Source organism: Diadema setosum, chromosome 9, assembly GCF_964275005.1.
Source record: "Diadema setosum chromosome 9, eeDiaSeto1, whole genome shotgun sequence".
Classification (NCBI taxonomy): Eukaryota; Metazoa; Echinodermata; class Echinoidea; order Diadematoida; family Diadematidae; genus Diadema; species Diadema setosum.
In genome coordinates this window covers 36,681,448-36,700,028 of record NC_092693.1, presented here as the reverse complement: position 1 = coordinate 36,700,028, position 18,581 = coordinate 36,681,448, and the positions used below count along the sequence as shown (strand labels likewise).

At 36.6% G+C, this 18,581-nt stretch overlaps 1 protein-coding gene across 1 annotated transcript in view; it reads left to right on the top strand.

Moving 5' to 3' along the window:
• The first annotated feature begins 7,379 nt into the window (after positions 1 to 7,379).
• Positions 7,380 to 18,581, top strand: part of LOC140233358 (hydrocephalus-inducing protein homolog) — an 88,419-nt gene continuing 77,217 nt past the window's right edge. The window contains 9 exon segments of the mRNA XM_072313465.1: positions 7,380 to 7,496; positions 10,482 to 10,638; positions 12,160 to 12,285; positions 12,954 to 13,073; positions 13,841 to 13,975; positions 14,513 to 14,712; positions 15,314 to 15,438; positions 17,114 to 17,315; positions 18,144 to 18,270. Of these exon segments, the coding sequence (XP_072169566.1) occupies positions 10,510 to 10,638; positions 12,160 to 12,285; positions 12,954 to 13,073; positions 13,841 to 13,975; positions 14,513 to 14,712; positions 15,314 to 15,438; positions 17,114 to 17,315; positions 18,144 to 18,270 (1,164 nt within the window). The 5' untranslated portion in view covers positions 7,380 to 7,496; positions 10,482 to 10,509.

Below are 18,581 nucleotides of genomic sequence, written 5' to 3'. Positions count from 1 at the left end.
TGCTTGGTCAACATCTATGGACTTTTATCTGTCTCTTGATCATCCCCATTCACAGGATCCGCAGAAACAAAAACATTGTGTGTGTTGCAAACTATTGAAAAAGTCGTGTTCCGTCGACACCTTTCTTGATGCTAAACGCCCAATCGCACACATACACACATGCCCATAATCTTATTGTATACATCACTGTCATATCACAAGGAGAAAAACAAATATTGAATACTAGGATACAATGGAAAATGATTTCATATTCTGTCTCCTTGAAATAATCTTTACCCCATTAAAACACTGAATTTGAAATAAGTAGGCCTGTGTTACGTGCGTGCAGGCCTGTAAAATGTAAATAATCAATGAAATAGACACAATCATTTCAGTTAGTGTAAGACGTCTCTCCCAAGTGTGAATAACTTCTCACGGAGACGTGCGCTTGCAAAATGATGATGATGATAATGATGATGATGATGCTGTTGATGATAATAATGATAATAATAATAATAACAATAATAATAATAATAATAATAATAATAATAATAATGATAATAATAATAATAATGATAATGATAATAACAATAATAATAATAACAATGATAATAATAACAATAATAACAATAATTATGATTGCAGAAATCCAATAAATTCGATAGAGATTCGAGGAGTTTCGTGTTTGATATCCCTTGTGTCACTGAAATCGTAAAAATAACAAGAGACTGGGGGCGGTCTACTAAAACTCCGATTAGAGGGTCTTTAGGGCAACTTGATTTTCCATTTCCTCAGAATAATAAATGTGTAAACTTCTTCATTATGGAGGGGAAGCAATGTCATAAATTTCCAGTGATTTCATTCGGAACCCGAAAAAAAAGAAAGAAAACAAAATCCAATCATTATTCTCGGTCAAAAGGGGAGGGTATTCTCGAATGATACAGGGTTATTTTTACTTGTGTGTGTTTTGTTTTTCTTTAAACTCTGAGGTGTCTTGCCTTAAGATTTCATACACTATTTCGCTAGACATTTTATTCAGTCTTCAACTCTGAGCCATGTTGTGTGTAATCATACACTGAGCAATGTTCATTCAACACCGAGCAATGTTGTGCGTTATCATATCGTCCCCGCTCTCATAGTTTAAGTAAGAGGCAAAACACTCTGTCCCTCGGATATGGGACATAAATGGAGGTCCCATGTAATTCACTATGAGAGAATCCAACTCATGCACGTAAAAGATCCCGCTTCATTCATTCATCGCATACTAGCAGGGTGTTTAACCCGGTGAAGCATGGTCCCGCCTCACATCCAACGGGATCCCATAGAAGACTTACTATTGCAGCTGAATATTGGCTATCCAGCCATCTTCTCAGGTGGAAATGAAACAAACAACCATACAAAGTTTCGTGACGCTTGCAAAAGGGTATGCGAACTTTAGCAGACACGAACATTCATAATGTCACGCAGTATACGAGTGATAGGTATTGTCCTTTTATTTTGGTTTTTGTTTTGATCATACACGTGTTATTTGTATATGTGCTCATTGATTAAAGGCAATTTTAACAACACGTCTTATGTTTGAGGTAATGCTGTAAAACCAATATTTGAACTCCGCAGTTTTATGAACGGAAGCGCATTATTCTTTTGACGTTTGTTGGCTAATAGTTCGCTGTAGAGGACGATTTAATAGCGCAACAATGACTTCGTGAAAAAAAGAAAGACACAACGATCACTTGTAAGGGTGAGCGTATACTAGTATTGTGCATCATTACAATGTGTCTAGGTGTGACTAGTGATCACAATGCGTGCATATCATTATCTTTACATTTGGCTTTTCAGCTTCACTGCCATATGGGACGTCGTACGTCTGATAAATGCAGTTTCCTCTTAGGAAAGCGAGACCAAAACATTAGGTTTGGTAGAAGGAAATTTAAATCAGAGGGACATTATTTACCGAAATATTCTTATTTGTGGATTGCGTTAACGCAGCAACGTTAGTTAGAACACAAGAGTGAAGTTTGAGGAAATATAGGACAATCCGTTCAAAAGTTGTGATTTTTTTTTTTCAATTGCGGTGCCGTTATCACGGGATGAGAAGACTACAACCGTCCGTGACGTTACTGCAGAACGACAATAATAAAGAAAATGTATAGAAAATGCAACATACTCTAATATTTCCTACTGAAGAACCACCCGACTTCCCTATTTCAGAAAACACTCTTCACAAACTTCACAGACTTAAGAATTTCAGGACCATCGTGGATATACCCCTCTCTATACTAGTGTTCCGTCAGCACTGCATCAGTGTGTGAACTCAGCCGCTGGAACGAGAGAGGGAGCTGTACTACTTTTACATTGTAAGTCGATAGATTTTGTGCGAAATGAGAACATTTTTGTTACACGACTCATGTTTTAACTAAGTACTATTTATTTCAGTTAAAGGTTTGTAGCTAACGATTTGAGAGAAGACTGATTTTCGTCAAATTTCTGAAGCTCAATGAATCGTTTTGACTAAAAAAAATTGTAAACAAAATTAAGTATATGTTTTCTTTTTATTTTCAACATCAAAGTGAGAGGTAATACTTTTTTAACGTGAGTGCTAGATACAACATATTAATATTAAAGATAAAATCAACGGATTAATCAATCAGTTAATCAATTATTAATCAGTCATTAGATTCATTTTCCATTTTCATTCATAGCTACCTTGAATTCTTTATACTATATGATAGTAAGTGCAACTCTATTCAGCGACAAAATATCATGTTTCAAGTAATGACTTGGCTGAAAAAAGGGCAACACAACACAGAAAAAAAAAAAGTCAGTAAAGCCCTTCACTGTCGATATAACTTTTCTTAACAATCCCTATTGAATTAAAGCTGATCAGGTCCATGACCGCAAGAGAAACATTGATCAGTCGGTAAATCAGATTAGTTCGGTTTATTTTGCCATTTCTCAAAAACAAACACAAATTCAAAAAAGAAAAAAGAAAAGATGCCTAGACTATAACCAAACGCATGGTATTGACACGAGTGTTCACAACGAATTACCAACACTATAAAAAAAAATACTTATCCGACCTCACATTCCCACGCACTCGCATATGCTCCACGAGATGATTATACGCAGAATGTTAGGCCAAGGATACAGAGACAGACAGACAGATAGATAGATAGATAGATAGATAGATAGATAGATAGATAGATGGATAGATAGATAGAGAGGGGGGGGGGGGGCGAGAGGGAGGGTGGAGGTAGGTAAAAGATAAAAGTTTCATTTGGCTAACCAGGAATCAAAACGAAAACGCTATGAGAAAACAGGTTTGAACGGCACAATTCAACATTGGCTAATATATATTACAGAGATTCACATGTCGGTATCAACCTTGATATTTTTTCTCAGATAGGATCAAAGAACGTTAATCAAAGCACTCATCTCCTCTCATCAAAACGGAATAAAAAAGTTTGGCTTACTCTTCAGGTATACTTTCAATACAATCTTTATCATTTCCCCTCAGTTATACGTAATTATTATTATGTCTATTAGTAACTGCTATCAGCCTTCTATGACACAGAGAAATATGTTGAAAATCTTCGTCGTTTGCAAGTCAGTTGAGATTTGATCCCTAAAATAATAATAGTAATAATGATAATAATAATAATAATAATAATAATAATAATAATAATAATAATAATAATAATAATAATAATAATAATAATAATAATAATGATAATAATAATGATAATAATAATGATAATAATAATAATAATAATAATAATAATAATAATAATAATAATAATAATAATAATAATAATAATAATAATAATAATAATAATAATCCTGATCAATATGGGTTCAGAAAATCACATTCAACTGACACAATTGTATGATCGAGTATCAAATGCCTTAGCTGACCGAAAGCATGTTATTGGTGTCTTTATGGACTTAAGCAAGGCATTTGATACTCTTGACCATTCTATTTTGCTATCAAAGCTACATTTTTATGGTATAAGAGGAACTGCTCTGAAACTGATCGCAAGTTATTTAAATGATCGAAAGCAATTTACATGTTTTGATTTCTGTAATTCGGATACATTGTTGATCAAATGCGGTGTACCACAAGGGTCCATTCTTGGGCCATTATTGTTTTTGTTATATGTTAACGATTTACCTAATGCATCAAGTTTATTACAGTACGTTATTTTTGCTGATGATACCAATGTATTTCTCTCAAATTCAGATTTTCAATGTCTTATTAGATCTTTAAATAATGAATTACCAAAATTGTCTCAGTGGTTCAAAAGTAATATCTTATCTTTGAATCTAAAGAAAACAAATTATATGCACTTCAAACATCCAAGGAAACTGATTTGTATAGTGACACTGAATGTATTCTAAAAATAGACGGCATTCCTCTTGAGAGGACAACATCCACTAAATTTCTTGGAATTGTAATTAATGAAACTCTTACTTGGAATGATCATGTGAAATATATTTCATCTCCTATTGCTCGTAATGTTGGAATATTATGTAAACTCAGACATTGTTTATCTTTTGATATCTTGATTATGCTTTGAATGCACTCATCCTACCATACATTTCTTATTGTAATATGATATGGGCAAACTCGGTGTCTGCTAACAATACTATATTAAAATTGCAAAAGAAAGTTATTCGTATATGTGCAAATGCTGGTTATAATGATCACACGGATCCCCTTTTCTTCTGCTTTAAGATCTTAAAGGTGAACGACATCCACACTTTACAAAATGCACTTTTGATGTTCCGCTTTAATACTGACTTATTACCCTCTTCATTTATTGATATGTTCCAGCTGAACTCAGAAATCCATTCTTATCCTACAAGGCAAGCAATGGATGTACACTTGAGTAACCCTAAAACACTCCTAGCACACAAATCAGTAAAACATACTGGCCCAGATATCTGGAATAGACTTCCACTTGAATTACGTAACATTAAGTCTATTTATTCATTTAAAAAAGCAGTAAAGAAAATGTTGATTTCACAGTACCGGTGATACCTTCTGTAGAAACACTTGATGACTCATTCTTTGTTCATTGTTGTATCTATTATGTTTCTTTCTCTCCGAGTCTCTGCACGTGCGGATGCACCTGCAGTATACTGTCCTCCTCTGATCCACTGGGATTCATTCCTTCTCTGTTGTTCATTATTCATGTTATGTCGGGCAAATCATGGTTCACTATAACGTCATGCCCTGAAAGGGCACGTAGAAATTTATGCTGTGTATGTAGATGATTGCTTTTTGTCTTCTTCTCTTTTTCTCTCTTTCTCATTCAATGTAACTTTTACAAGACAAAAGCAACACTTATTATGTGAATACATCACTGTAATTTATTAGTATAAATACAGTATGTGCATGTATGTATGTGTCTAAGTATAGAGGTATGTCGAGTTGATCTGGCGAGACTAGTATCCGGAGGTTTTTATCATCTCCTCCCCTTCCTTTCTTCTTCTTCTCTCTCTCTCTCTCTCTCTCTCTCTCTCTCTCTCTCTCTCCCTAACCCTTATTCCACGAGCATCATGTTGGACCCTCTTGTTTTTCTTCACTATAATGTTATTTGTTATCGGTTGCCAAACAGTCAAGCGTTGTGCTTATTATTGGCAATCGTTCTGTATGCAAATTATTAACACGTTACTCATGTAATTATACTACAGATGTATTGCATAATTTATGAAAATGATGAAAATTGTATAAAGTATACTACCGGTATTTTGTACTTTGTTAATGAAATTGCAGAAAGTTGATGTATTTGAAAAAAAAATGGCATACAGAGAATAAATAGATCAAATCAAATCAAATCAAATCAATAACAATAATGATAGTAATACTACTACTACTACTACTAATAATAATAATGATGACAATCTTTACTTTACAAAGATTAAAGAGGAAATCCACAACAAAAATAAATAAACTCTACAAGAAAGAGAAAAGAATCCCTACAGAACGTTCCAATAACGACAAAAATTGGATAAGAAATAAGGAAGATATAACATTTTTGAATTTCACATTTCTTCGGAAAACATTTCTTGACCAGTCCTTATGAATGCAACTCTTCATGATGAGTTCATGATGTCATGCCCCTACTGTTTTTCCATGTATGTTATATATCAAATTTGTTAGTTTAGCTAATACAGGTTAAAACACATTCCCATATAAAATACCAACTTATGGGTCTATTAAGAGTTAATATTTGGGTTTTTAAATTGTGGGTGGTTTTAAGGTTACGTTTATATTCATACAGCTGTAATATGAAATCTTTGTCATTTCTGTATGTGAAATAAATAAGAAATTGTGAGAGCGTGACATCATTAACTTGCTGACTTGAATAACAACTGGTCAAGAAGTGTTTTCAAAAAAAAAATTCAAAATGTCATTCAACTTTCATATTTCTTATACGATTTTTGATAATTTTTTGCACTGTTTTGCATGGATTTGTTTTCTCTTTGTTATGAAATTCATAAAATTTTGAAGTAGATTTCTTCTTTAATACATGACTGTCTTATATAGGTACCTAACCGGCAGACTCCTCAAGCTAGGAAATGAATCAATGGAGAATATTATGTCATGTGGATTCAAGAACTTACTAGTAGTTAGTGCTTTGTCTTGTTTGTACATTTTTGTTTACCCTGTGTTCTAGTGTAAAAAACATTTATTTGCTTCAATATTTGGGGAAAAATAATCACAAACCTGTAGTTAAGATTTGCAATGTACATATACCCATAGAAAAAGCTTCGCACCTAAAGCACAGCTTGTTTTGAACACGACTAAACCATTGACTTCAAGCATTTGTCAAGGATCTAGTAGAACAAAATATGAGGGTTATGTAGAAAACAAACACACGGAAAGGGTAAAATACACAAGTACGGATATCAAAATAACACATATTAATAACAGAGTAAACACGTAAAACGAGCCAAAGCTAGAATGTGCATTTTTCTTCAGTTCGTTTTGCTTCAGTAGTGTGATGAATTGACGCACAAAGTGGGATCCGTGGGGTAGAATCCGGTGGTTTTCTCTTCCAAGTTCGAAAGGGACGTGCAATACTCTGAGCACTTCCTAAGAAGCCAAAACATATTGTATTTCATATTGCTCAAAATTCATCTTTCACCGTTTGCTGGCAATACAGTACATATTAGACATCTGCATCAATCCGAGTATAACCTGTGTGCAGCGAGCTCCTACTCGGACTTGCACAACTTATGAATATGCATTCGTAGAATGAGTCCATATAACACATGAGCGCCCATTCGCCTGTCTGTGTAATTTGCATAATTAATTTGGCACTCTACACCAATGAAATGTGTTGTTACTACACTCGCACGAATGAAGCCATGACAACCTAAACAGCGCTGGTAAAATGGCGATTAATACGTTGTTTTGACTAAAGAAATGCCTAAATTTTGCCTAATATGACTTTGATATAGCTATCAACGCAAGAAATTTCGTGAGAAAACATAACCATATGTTCATGGTGAGTACATTTTGGCTGTTTGAGTCTATATTTACTCGAAAAAGAGCTCGCCTTTTGGGCACTTGTGTAGACTGCCGTTGGTGTTCACTCCACGGTCCCACACGTTACGTTTTGCGTAAACCGATACGATAAGCAAAGTGTGCATCTTGTTGTGAGGAGAGGCCGACTGCCGTGCCCGTATTATAGGTCGTAGTTTATACTACTACCGACCTACTACCGACCTTAACGTTACAGTTAAGAAGAGGCTACCGAGCAAAACGTTCGTTCTGTTTTATCAGTCTATTTTTTGCGCTGCTAAATTTGTAAATTTATAGAACTCTAACGTTAGAAAAATGTTATAACCTTTGCACCCTGTCAATTTAAAAAGGTGACTTGTTTCTACATTGTAGTGGAACGTCACGTCAGTGCTGCCTGCGATCATACAGATTTTTGTGATAAATTTTACAAATAGAAAACCTCTAGACGCAGACTAACTACACGCAGCCGCTGTCGCGAAGCGATGCGTCTCTACAGCGGCTGCGTGTAGCTAGACGCAGACGAGACCCTACAGTGGGTGGGTAGGTGTCCAAGACTCCAAGACATCGACACTGCACATTGAAACAGACACCCTTTAGAGTGCGTGCATGCACCGCGTGTAGATTATTTTTTCTAGGAAACCTACTGAAAGAACATTCTCACGCATGAGACTACGTGCAGTGGTCTACTCTTGAGTTGACTTGCATTCTTCACTGAGTCTGGGGATTTGATGATGCCGAAATATTATTACTGAAAAACCTGATAATAAACAAGATAAAAAAAACGATACCATAGATTATAAATGCACCAGTGGAAAAGCATTACATGCATTTCACAAGTATTGTCAATGGAGGGTAGGGGTGTTGGTTTCAAAACTAGGTCCTACAACGCAACTGAGCTGAGTGTGTCAAAATAACCCACGAGTTCGAAGCAGTATCTTGGAGCGTGTAGACCCTTGATCTCTTGTGAATTTTAAGAGTATTTTCTTTGCATGTGAGTAAAATTGTGACATATTTCAAGTATCTATTGTATTGATATAAAAAACATTAGGGTGTAAATGTGGTGGACACCCAACCATACTTACAATGTGGGAAAGTTTACATATAGACTCTATGGCTGCATAATGTGGTTTTTAGTCATGTCAAACATGTTTTAAGGTAAAACAAGAGTGGCATGAAATTGGGGTATGGTAACGTTTGGTCTAAGTGCGACTGCAGGCTGAGCTCTCCTACAAAATAGTACAAGAGCCAGTATGACAGCCTTCGGTCAGTATGTAGGAGAGGATTCTGCGAAGCCAGACATAGTTTCTGTGGAACATATCCCCGACGACAAGATACAGACTGATCTTTAGGTCAGCTCATAGCTTAGACACCGCTGTGGGGGAATGCTTTAAAACCACTGCCTGTAAGATGGTGTATGTACACATACATACTGTACACCAGCTGTTTGAAATATCAAAGATTTGAGTGGAATTTCATGGAAAAAATCACAGCTACCAGCTCGTTGGCACACTGTAATAAAATGTTGGTAATAACGTGCTAATAGCATGCTGACAACTGATCATTGATGAATGCATCCGTTGAATAGCCAGTCACTTTGGTTTCGGTGGGTAGAGCAGTCCCCCTATACTAGTATCGGGTATGATATATTTATCCTTGAAAAACATATCCCTGACAATAAGTACAGACTGATCTTTCGGTCTAGTAGAATACCCTCTGTAATTGGTTAGAGATACATGTCGCGTTTGTGGTCTGAATTTTTTCATTAAGATTTTTATTACATGCATGATTATGAATCATAACGCTGATTGGGGGTCTATTGTCTACTGGTAAAATTGAGAGTTCATCAATAGATCCCAGGTGGCAGACCATCTGTTCTAAATATTGCTTCTGTCAACCAGTGTTACACTAGCCTATAATCGAGGTGAAGGATGCAGCTTTAATTGTCTTTGCTGTTATGCTAAACGTCTGATACAGTGAGGCACAGCCTCGGTGGCAGTTTGCCACCTATTCTTAGTTGATGATAAGAAAATAATGACTTAAGCAAGACGAGTGGATATAGGCATTTGATGCTTCGCACTCATCCACTGTTCGTAGTCTCACCACATCAGATGTACTGCGTTGCAAAGACAAGAGTCTTGCTGCATGTTTTGCATAACAGCAAAGACAATAGCTGTATCCTCTGCCTAGATTATAGGCTAGTGTTACACCTGTGTATATTAATTTCTACCTAAAGTTCTAGCTTGCATTATTTAGACACCTTACATGTAGATCTAGATTTTTTTTTCTGAAGTTTATAAATGTTAGACCTGAGAGTGTTTTAAATGGATGGCTGCCAAACATTCAGTTCTTTTTTCATCTCCTATAAAATCCTTTCCACGAATACGAAAAAAAAAAAAAAAGAACAGCAGTAGAAAAAAACCCATTAAGAATCACTAAAATGTTTAGTCTGTACTAGAGAGGTTGCTCTGCTGGTAGCATGTCTAGATCTTGGAATCAAATTGAAATGGCTCGGGTTTCAGGCACACTAGTCAGGTCATGCTAAACAGTGTTGTGTGTAATCATGCAGTCCCTTCTAGTAAGGATAAGAGGCAAAACACTATCTCCCTCAGAAGGGACATGAAATGGAGGTCCCACATGTTCGAATGTCACAACCCATGCACATAAAACTAAGAGATCCAATTTCATTTACGGTACCTGGTTTTTGTTGCATAGAGCATGGTGAAGAAACCATTGAAGTGATCTGCCAAATAATCTACATAAATATGCTTGAATCTACTTTGTCTCTGACCGTGATATCATATGTTTTACTGTGTACTGAACTCTAGCAGCCTTCCACTCAGTTGTATTGACATTCAGTAGAGGCTATCATTTTTGTTTACCTGTGAATGTATACAATTTATTTTAATCTTATCTTTGTTTATTCATCATTCTGTTTTGTTCTATTTTTTCTGGCATGTTTTTGTTAAAGATTGGCTGAAGACCAACTTGTGAGCATCATGCCCACTGGGTTTGAGAAGCAGACGGCTCAGCGAGCCACCGACTGTGGGGAGACCCCAGCCTATGACAGCAAAGTCATGGCGCCGCGGAACCCCAAACTCATACGAGGACCAAAGGAAGAACCAAAGGTGATGTAGCTATCTGTTCAGACCAACATACTGGTAGTGGCATTGTTATGGAGAAAACTGTAGATATGAAATATTTCATCATGTGGTCACTTTCATGCATCTCATAGTACAGTGTACATTATACAATTGTATGGCATTAGCACAGAAGTAAAAACATACAGGTACTAAAATACTTTTGTTACTGTATTTAGTCTGTGAGAATTGAAATTGTTTTGTGTAATGAGGCAATAGGCAGCAAATTTAAAAAAGTTTGACTTCATATAACTAGTACGTGATAGAGTGCAAAAAAAAAAAAAAAATGAGGTCACAGACACTTTCACGAGATGTTTTCGCAATTTGACACTGAGGCTATCATAAGTGCACTATAATTTCACAATATTTTTGTGTGATATTGAATTTGCAAACCAACAGAGATTCACAGAATTTGTGAAAATGAAACCCTCGCAAAAAAAAAAAAAAATAACAGCTTTTTACAGTAACAGGCTGTTCTGTCACATGGATTATGAAACATATGGTGGCCATGACCATACTTTCTTTTCTTTTGTATCTGATTATATTTATTTAGTAGGTTATTTTCATTCAGCCTTTAAGTTTTTTTGAGGTAATCATCACAAAACAGGTCTTAGCTGTTATGTGAGACATAAGGTCTTTCAAGAACACATAATATGCTTCTGCGCTGATTTCATTTGAAGCATGTGACATATTTTGAGAAAACTAAATCGGCCTTAGACATTGAATATTATTTTGTTTTTTTTTGCTTTTTTATGCAGTTGCCTACTTGGTTTTAAGGGAAATTTTTGACAAGAGCCAGGCTTGTCTTTTCATTAATTAATTTGACATTTGATACCTACTTCAGAGATAGCAGTAACACATTAAAGGACAAGTTCACCTTCATTAACATAAGGATTGAGAGAATGTAGCAATATTAGTGTAACACATCATTGAAAGTTTGAGGAAAATAGGACAATCCGTTCAAAAGTTATGAATTTTTGAAGTTTTTGTGCAGTCACCACTGGATGAGAAGACTACTGAAGTGTATGATGTCACATGCGTACAACAATATAAGGAAAATATAAAGACAATTTCACAAAATTTCATCTTTTGAAAAAAGTACACATTCCCTTGACTCGTTACTGACATATGTTACGGGTAATATTATTCCCATTGCCTTTAGAAAGAGGCAAGTCAAGTGCTCTTTTATTATGCGAAAAAAGTGAAAATATGTTGAATTTTCTTTACATTTTCTTTATACAGTTGTACTCATATGACATCACGAGCCTTAGTAGTCTTCTCATCCAGCGGTTCCAACACAGAAATTTTAAAAATTCATAACTTTTGCATCAATTGTCCAATTTTCCTCAAACTTTCACTGATGTGTTCTACTAATACTGCTGCATTCTCTCAATCCTTATGTTTATGAATGTGAACTTGTCCTTTAAGCATTTTGTTGTTCATCTCTTGTTGTGTTTATAAATCATGTTATGTTTATTCTTGCTTACAATTGCTGTTACTCCAATATAGATGACACCTTCTTCATTCATGAAAGAAGTATCCCAGACGACGGATGAGAAGTTGGCCAACACTCACACAATGCACATTCCCAAGATCATTGAGCTGATGGATATGGGAGAAAATACACATCAAAAGGTATCAATTCACGGTCAAATTTACAAGAGTTTAACAGCTTAGTAGTTGCTGTATTGCTTTATGATTCGAGCATGTATTATTGAAGGAAATTGCTGTTAATTCATGAAGTTATTTGAATTATGCCCCATTAAGTATCCATGCTTAGGTTTTCCATACTCGGGAATTGTCGTTGTGCAAATTGAATTAACACATTTAAAACAAAATAAAATGGAAAATTGCAGTTTTGTGAGTGAAAGATTAACTGTTGTATCCTTATTGTTAGGTACAGCGCAAACTCTGATGTAAAAATGAGGTACACAGTATGAATGATGTCTACATGAGGTTTTCCAAGCCATGTTATGAGAAATAGATGAACATCTTTAAATGATTTGTTGAAAGTAGATTGTGTAGCCAGTACACCTACAGTTGTGCTTGTAGTTATCTAGAGAAGGAAGGACAGGGGAATCTAACATTCAACCTCCAGAGCGTGTAAACAGAGCTGCCTTTCATTTCGGACAGGTATTTATTTATTTTTTCTTGTAGAAGAACATTCATACATTATGACAATTATTTCACTGTGTATACTTTTGTTTTGTAGAAGAACATTCATGTGTTATCATATGACAATTATTTCACTGTGCATACTATTCACTGTTTGTTTCATTTCTTCCCATTGCCATGGTAACCAGTTCTCTATGGTGGATATCGATGAGCCCTTGTTCCAGCCATTCCCATCAGAAGTCACATTCCAGCAGTTTGAACCTCACATCATCTATGAAGTGCCTCTTCTCCTCAGGAACAATGACAAGGTAAGCACTGTATACCACTCAGGAACAATGACAAGGTAAGCACAGTATACCAGCACATTGTTTTATTCACTACAACCCAATTCACACCATAAAGATCAACTGTGGGGTTTGTGTTATTTTTAGTTTTCAGATCCCTATTTCTACATTTTCACCAATGAAAATTGACTTGTGTCTTGCGTCCTTTTCACATCTCCCTGTGGTCACTCTCTGCATTTAAAAAAGGATGACTTTTGCTGCTGTGCCAGTTCTATGAAATTTGTAGCTTTGTGGTCAGAAACTTACAAGAATAAGGCTTGAAGAAGAGCCAAAGTTTAGACTGAAATGAGCCTGATATCAACATTTGAGAACTCCATTGAGATGCAAGTAGATGATAAGAGAAAGCAATTTGTAGTCAGATTGATGCAGTTTTAATACTCATTCAAAAAAAGCAATTCTTGGAGGGAAATCACACCAAAACAACAACAACAACAACAAAAACACACAGGGATTGTAACTTTGAGCTGACAAGAACTTAAAAGCTCATCAAAGATGGATATTCACATTTAACCCATTCCATACTGAATTCTGAAATGCCCGTAGACTAAATACACAGGCCATCAGGGGCCCGTATGGAACAGGTTAAGTGGAATTTTAGAAACATTTCCGCCATTGTCATGTGCATCAGCAAAAAAAAAAAGAAAGAAAATAGCATCACAAAAAAAGAAGAAGAGAAAACTATCCAGGATTTCAAGTATTTTTTGACTCATTTCCCACTCCTTGTGCTGCAGGTGTCGAGGTTGGTCAAGGTTTACCAGGCGGACTCGCCTTACTTCAAGATCATCAGTCCTCCAGATGTTACCACAAAAGTGGCTCCCGGCATGGCCACCATCTTCAGAATCCAGTTCACCCCGTCAGAAAAGAGGGTAAGCAAACTGCAAATCTTGAGCATACTTTCAGAGCCTTAGTTAGTCATGCGATTTTTGTGAACTGCAGTTGAAGTAAGATGATAGCAATTCCACAGAAATTAAGACTGAAACTGACTGTTTTGTGATGTTGTACATTCCTGCATCTTAACTACTGTATTCTATCTTTCCCCTATATTTTCATTGATATGTTATCGTATAGCATGTGTTACCTAATTCAAATTTTATGAAGTACTGTATGATTATTCAATGCCTCATTTACTGGTAACAAATTTGATTTTCTCTTAGTCTAAGGTACCTGACAAGCCACCTGACAAATGTGGCATCTTCGTCATCAACTACTGCATAATCTGACATCGAGTTATTCAGTATTGCATTGCACATTAAATCTCTAGTATTATATGAATGTCCACAAATGATTTTCTTGTTTCTCCATCCTGTCACATCAATATCAACATACTCTGGTATATTGTGGGCTTCCACACGTAATTAAGCTGGACACATCCTGCAATCTTTTGCATTGCTTCACAAAACTAGGACTACATCCATGAGCTGATCTGCATGACGGAGCGAGAGAAGTTTGTGGTCCCAGTCAGGGCCATCGGGGCCCGGGCCATGCTGGACTTCCCGGACGAGGTCAACTTCTCCATGTGCCCGGTCAAGTATCCGACCACCAAGACGTTGCTGGTCAGGAACGTGGGCAACAAGGACGCTCACTTTGCCCTCTACTCCTCTGGGTGAGTGGTCAAGTTGTTTCCTTGGATGATTGACTTGCTGGCCGTCTTTGTTCTTATTAGCTTTTAGCCAAGTCCTGTGTTACAAATAATTCGTTATGACACGCAACTCGCTTCTCAGGGCTTCGTGTGTCCCTCTGAATTAATATGTGTTTTTGTATGTACAACAATTTATATGGTATGTATGCTTGTGTGTGTATTGTGTGTGTGTGTGTATGTGTGTATGTAGGTATGTAATTATTTCTTTATGAATAAAGGGATGGACGATTAGATGGTTGGATGGATGGAATGCATGAAATTGGTTCCATGGACAAGTTGTATGAAGTCATCTTTCATGTAATTTGCGTGTACATTTTCATTGATTTTCTTGTTTTATAATGTTGATGTCTTCTTGTAGATCACAGTATGTATGTGAGTGTCACTCTTTGTTTTAATGTGATACCATGGGTATATGGAGATTTTGTTTTTGAACTTTTTTGCAATATTTCAAGAAGAAAAAAAGCAATGAATGAAATTTTAATTTCCATGTTTACAATTGTGAAGATAATAATTGATATCATTCACATAATCTTATCTTGCATTTCACCCCCCCTTCCCAACACAGACCATTCTCAGTTTCTCCAGAAAATGGCATTCTGCCTGTGAATGACAGCATCCAAGTCGAGCTGACCTTTCAACCCATGACCGTCGGTGACCATAACGATGACCTCATCATCAACTATGACTCAGGTAAATCTATACCAGTCACCATGTTATTTCATAAGGCATGTATTAGTCCTATGAATCAGCCACACAAATCCTCATTGGAATAGCCACCTCTGTAAATATTGTGTAAATCATCTATCTGTGTAAGTCTGTGTAATACACTGAATATTCTGTAATATGGATATCTAGATATGATTTTTTTTTATATATTGATTGACCTCAATACTTTGCACATTAGTTTCTTGTTCACCTGCTTACATTGATGGCATTGGTGGGGAATGGTTTCAAGAGGAGTAAATTCTAAAAATTGCACGGGCGAATACTGAGCGTGTTAATGTCAAATCAGTGGAACGAATGGTACAGTACATGTAAATTCATATCTGTCAGTGTGAGTCAAAAAGCATGCACACTCAAGATTTGAAAGGCAGTTTCAGCAATGGAAGTATCAGTGCAGTGACCATTGTCATCCTTGGTGATGTGTTAACCCTAAAAGGGCCGGGGGGGGGGGCGGAATCCGCCCCCCCTCGACGTTTCGCGCTATAATTCTGTAATGCGAGAAGGCCTCGTCACGAGGCTTCTTGACTTTGTTTGTTCAAGTCTCGCGCAACTTTTGAGACCAAATTTGAGACGTCCGCGCATACTTTTGCGAAGCCACGCCCATTTTTGTAACGGAATGTCGCCCCAAAACGGGCACAATTTTGTGATTTTGTGTACATTTCCTATGGAAAACAGTGCTATGTAATAAAAGTCATAAAAACCTGATTATTTTTACAATTAATCACTGTCATTGATTAGTTTTGTGCTAATTATGGTAGAAAAGTGGTCAGTGACAATTTCCAATGAAAAAACAAAGAAAAAACAAAAGTTGAAAAACAAAGAAATACATAAGAAATTCTGAAAACAATAAAATACAGAAGAATTGAAATGAGTTTTGGAAGTTTTTGTGATGTAAAATTGTTGAATATGCTAAAACAGATTTACAGATCAAAAATTAGACTCTCAATGCTTTTAATTAGGCTAAAATATGATCTTGAGCTTAATTTGCATAATTAATTAATTAAAATTAGAAATTGATTGTTTCAAAAAATCTTATGACACAATCTTGTAGATTATGACGCGGGTCTCACACATGTGTGTGGGCAGAATCCATCCCCCCCCCCCCCCCCCCCCCCCCCCCATCTGAGCATAGCCAAGAAAGCCTGGCCCCTTTAGGGTTAAGAGAGGGGACATTCCATCACTTGTCACTCACTCCCCTTGTTCTCTGAGTGATGGGATAATTCTTTGTCCCTGCTCAGACATTGTCCCATTGAGATGCATTATCCTTCAAGGCAGGAGTTTACCGGGTAATGTAATTAGCCCTAACCTTGTGTCTTCTTGTCAACAGATTCTGGGTGTAATTGCAGGGAAGATTTCAGTCATGTTTCACAGTAACAAAAAGTAGTTAGCAGCTGTTTTGTCTGGTCATAATGAACAAACACTGACAAAGATTGCATTTATCCTGTGCAATATTTAGAATTGCATACATATACCATATTTACTCTGTTTTTACAAATATGGTGTTGAATGTCTTCTTCAGTGTACGGCAAGGACCCTCTTTAAAAATCAGCCGTAACTTAGGTTGCCAAAGACGAACACTCAAACTGCTCCACAGAGACTGAGTGGAGGATTTATATACTAATTGCTATCATTTCCTCACTAGGCGAAGACATCTTTGTGAATCTGTACGGGGGCGCCTACGATGCCAACGTCCGGCTGGACAAGAACTCACTGCGCCTGGAGAACACGTACATCTCCATGGCCAATCAGAGGACGGTGACCATCTCCAACCGCAGCGACGTCATCGTCCACTACAAGTGGAAACAGTTTGCCACGCCAGAGGAGGAGGAGCAACAGAAGGAAGGGTCAGTGATTGTTCTAATTCACAGCATTTTAGATTACAAAATGCCAGTAAATTGTGATACTTGACCTGCATTCTCTACCATTTGTACCAAATAAAATGTGATGATGTACGCAAGTTTGATGACACTTCATTGCTACATGTATATGTCAAACAAAGATGCACATTATTGCTTAACCCTTACCGCACGGTAACCTGGTGGCCTGCATATTAAGTCTATGGGCATTTGAGAATTCAGCATGGAATGGGTTAACTGCTAATACTGTAAAACCAGTACACTAGTATAAGATCTTGATTTAGTGATCAAAGATTTCACTGAGAGCTTTTATCAATATACATACATTGACATCTTGTGAATGCTGTTTCTCACTCTTGCATGTTGTTTGCACTTATGTGTGTATGCAGTACTGATCAAGATGTGGAACTGGTGACATTTCAAAGTTGTGAAAAAGAATGCATCTCAGCAAGCAGCTCTTGCATTTAGTGTGCTTGTGGAAAACTCTTGAATAATAAATCTTGAATATGCAACTTTGATATGTACAGACATCATACTTTGAAGAAATGTATGAATGGCTGACAAACTTGTATCAAATTGCAGTTTGCTAACCCGTTGAGGACACACTGATTTTGCTCTAACACGCATTTCCCACAGACACATGCCCGAGTATTCTCGGGACTTTTCTTCAACGGGTTTAAAATGTGCTTGTAGAAAACTTATATCCTGCATATATATGCAACTTTGGTGTATCCACAGACATCACACTTGGAAGAAATGTATGAATGACTAACAAAGTTGTATTATATTGTAAGTGGTTTGTTTGATGTCTTGTAGGTTCTTCAGCAACATCAGCTCGGAGGAGCAGAAGGAGCATGATGCTTTCCTCCAAGAATGCATCATGGACCCCACCCTGAGGGACAGGATGGCTATCCTTTCTCATACATTCCAGAACAGGAGAACTGTGAGTACCCATGCCCTTGCATTGTTGAAGAACAAGTTTCTTTTAGGGAACAAATCATCTGGGTCCCATTTCATATATGATGTTAGGATAGTAACTCAGCTCTTTCTAGAGTAGCAACTTCCTGTAGCAACAACCAATCAGGAAGCTGGACTCTTGTCATTGCCATGACACTTGCCATTGCAGCAAGAGTTGCTATGGTAGCAACTTTTTTTAAAATGAAATGGGACCATGATCAAGGTGGAATAAAAGAAACATTTAAACATGATTTCTTCATACTTCGTAGGCGTTTTTTTATGCCCTTTGGATATAAT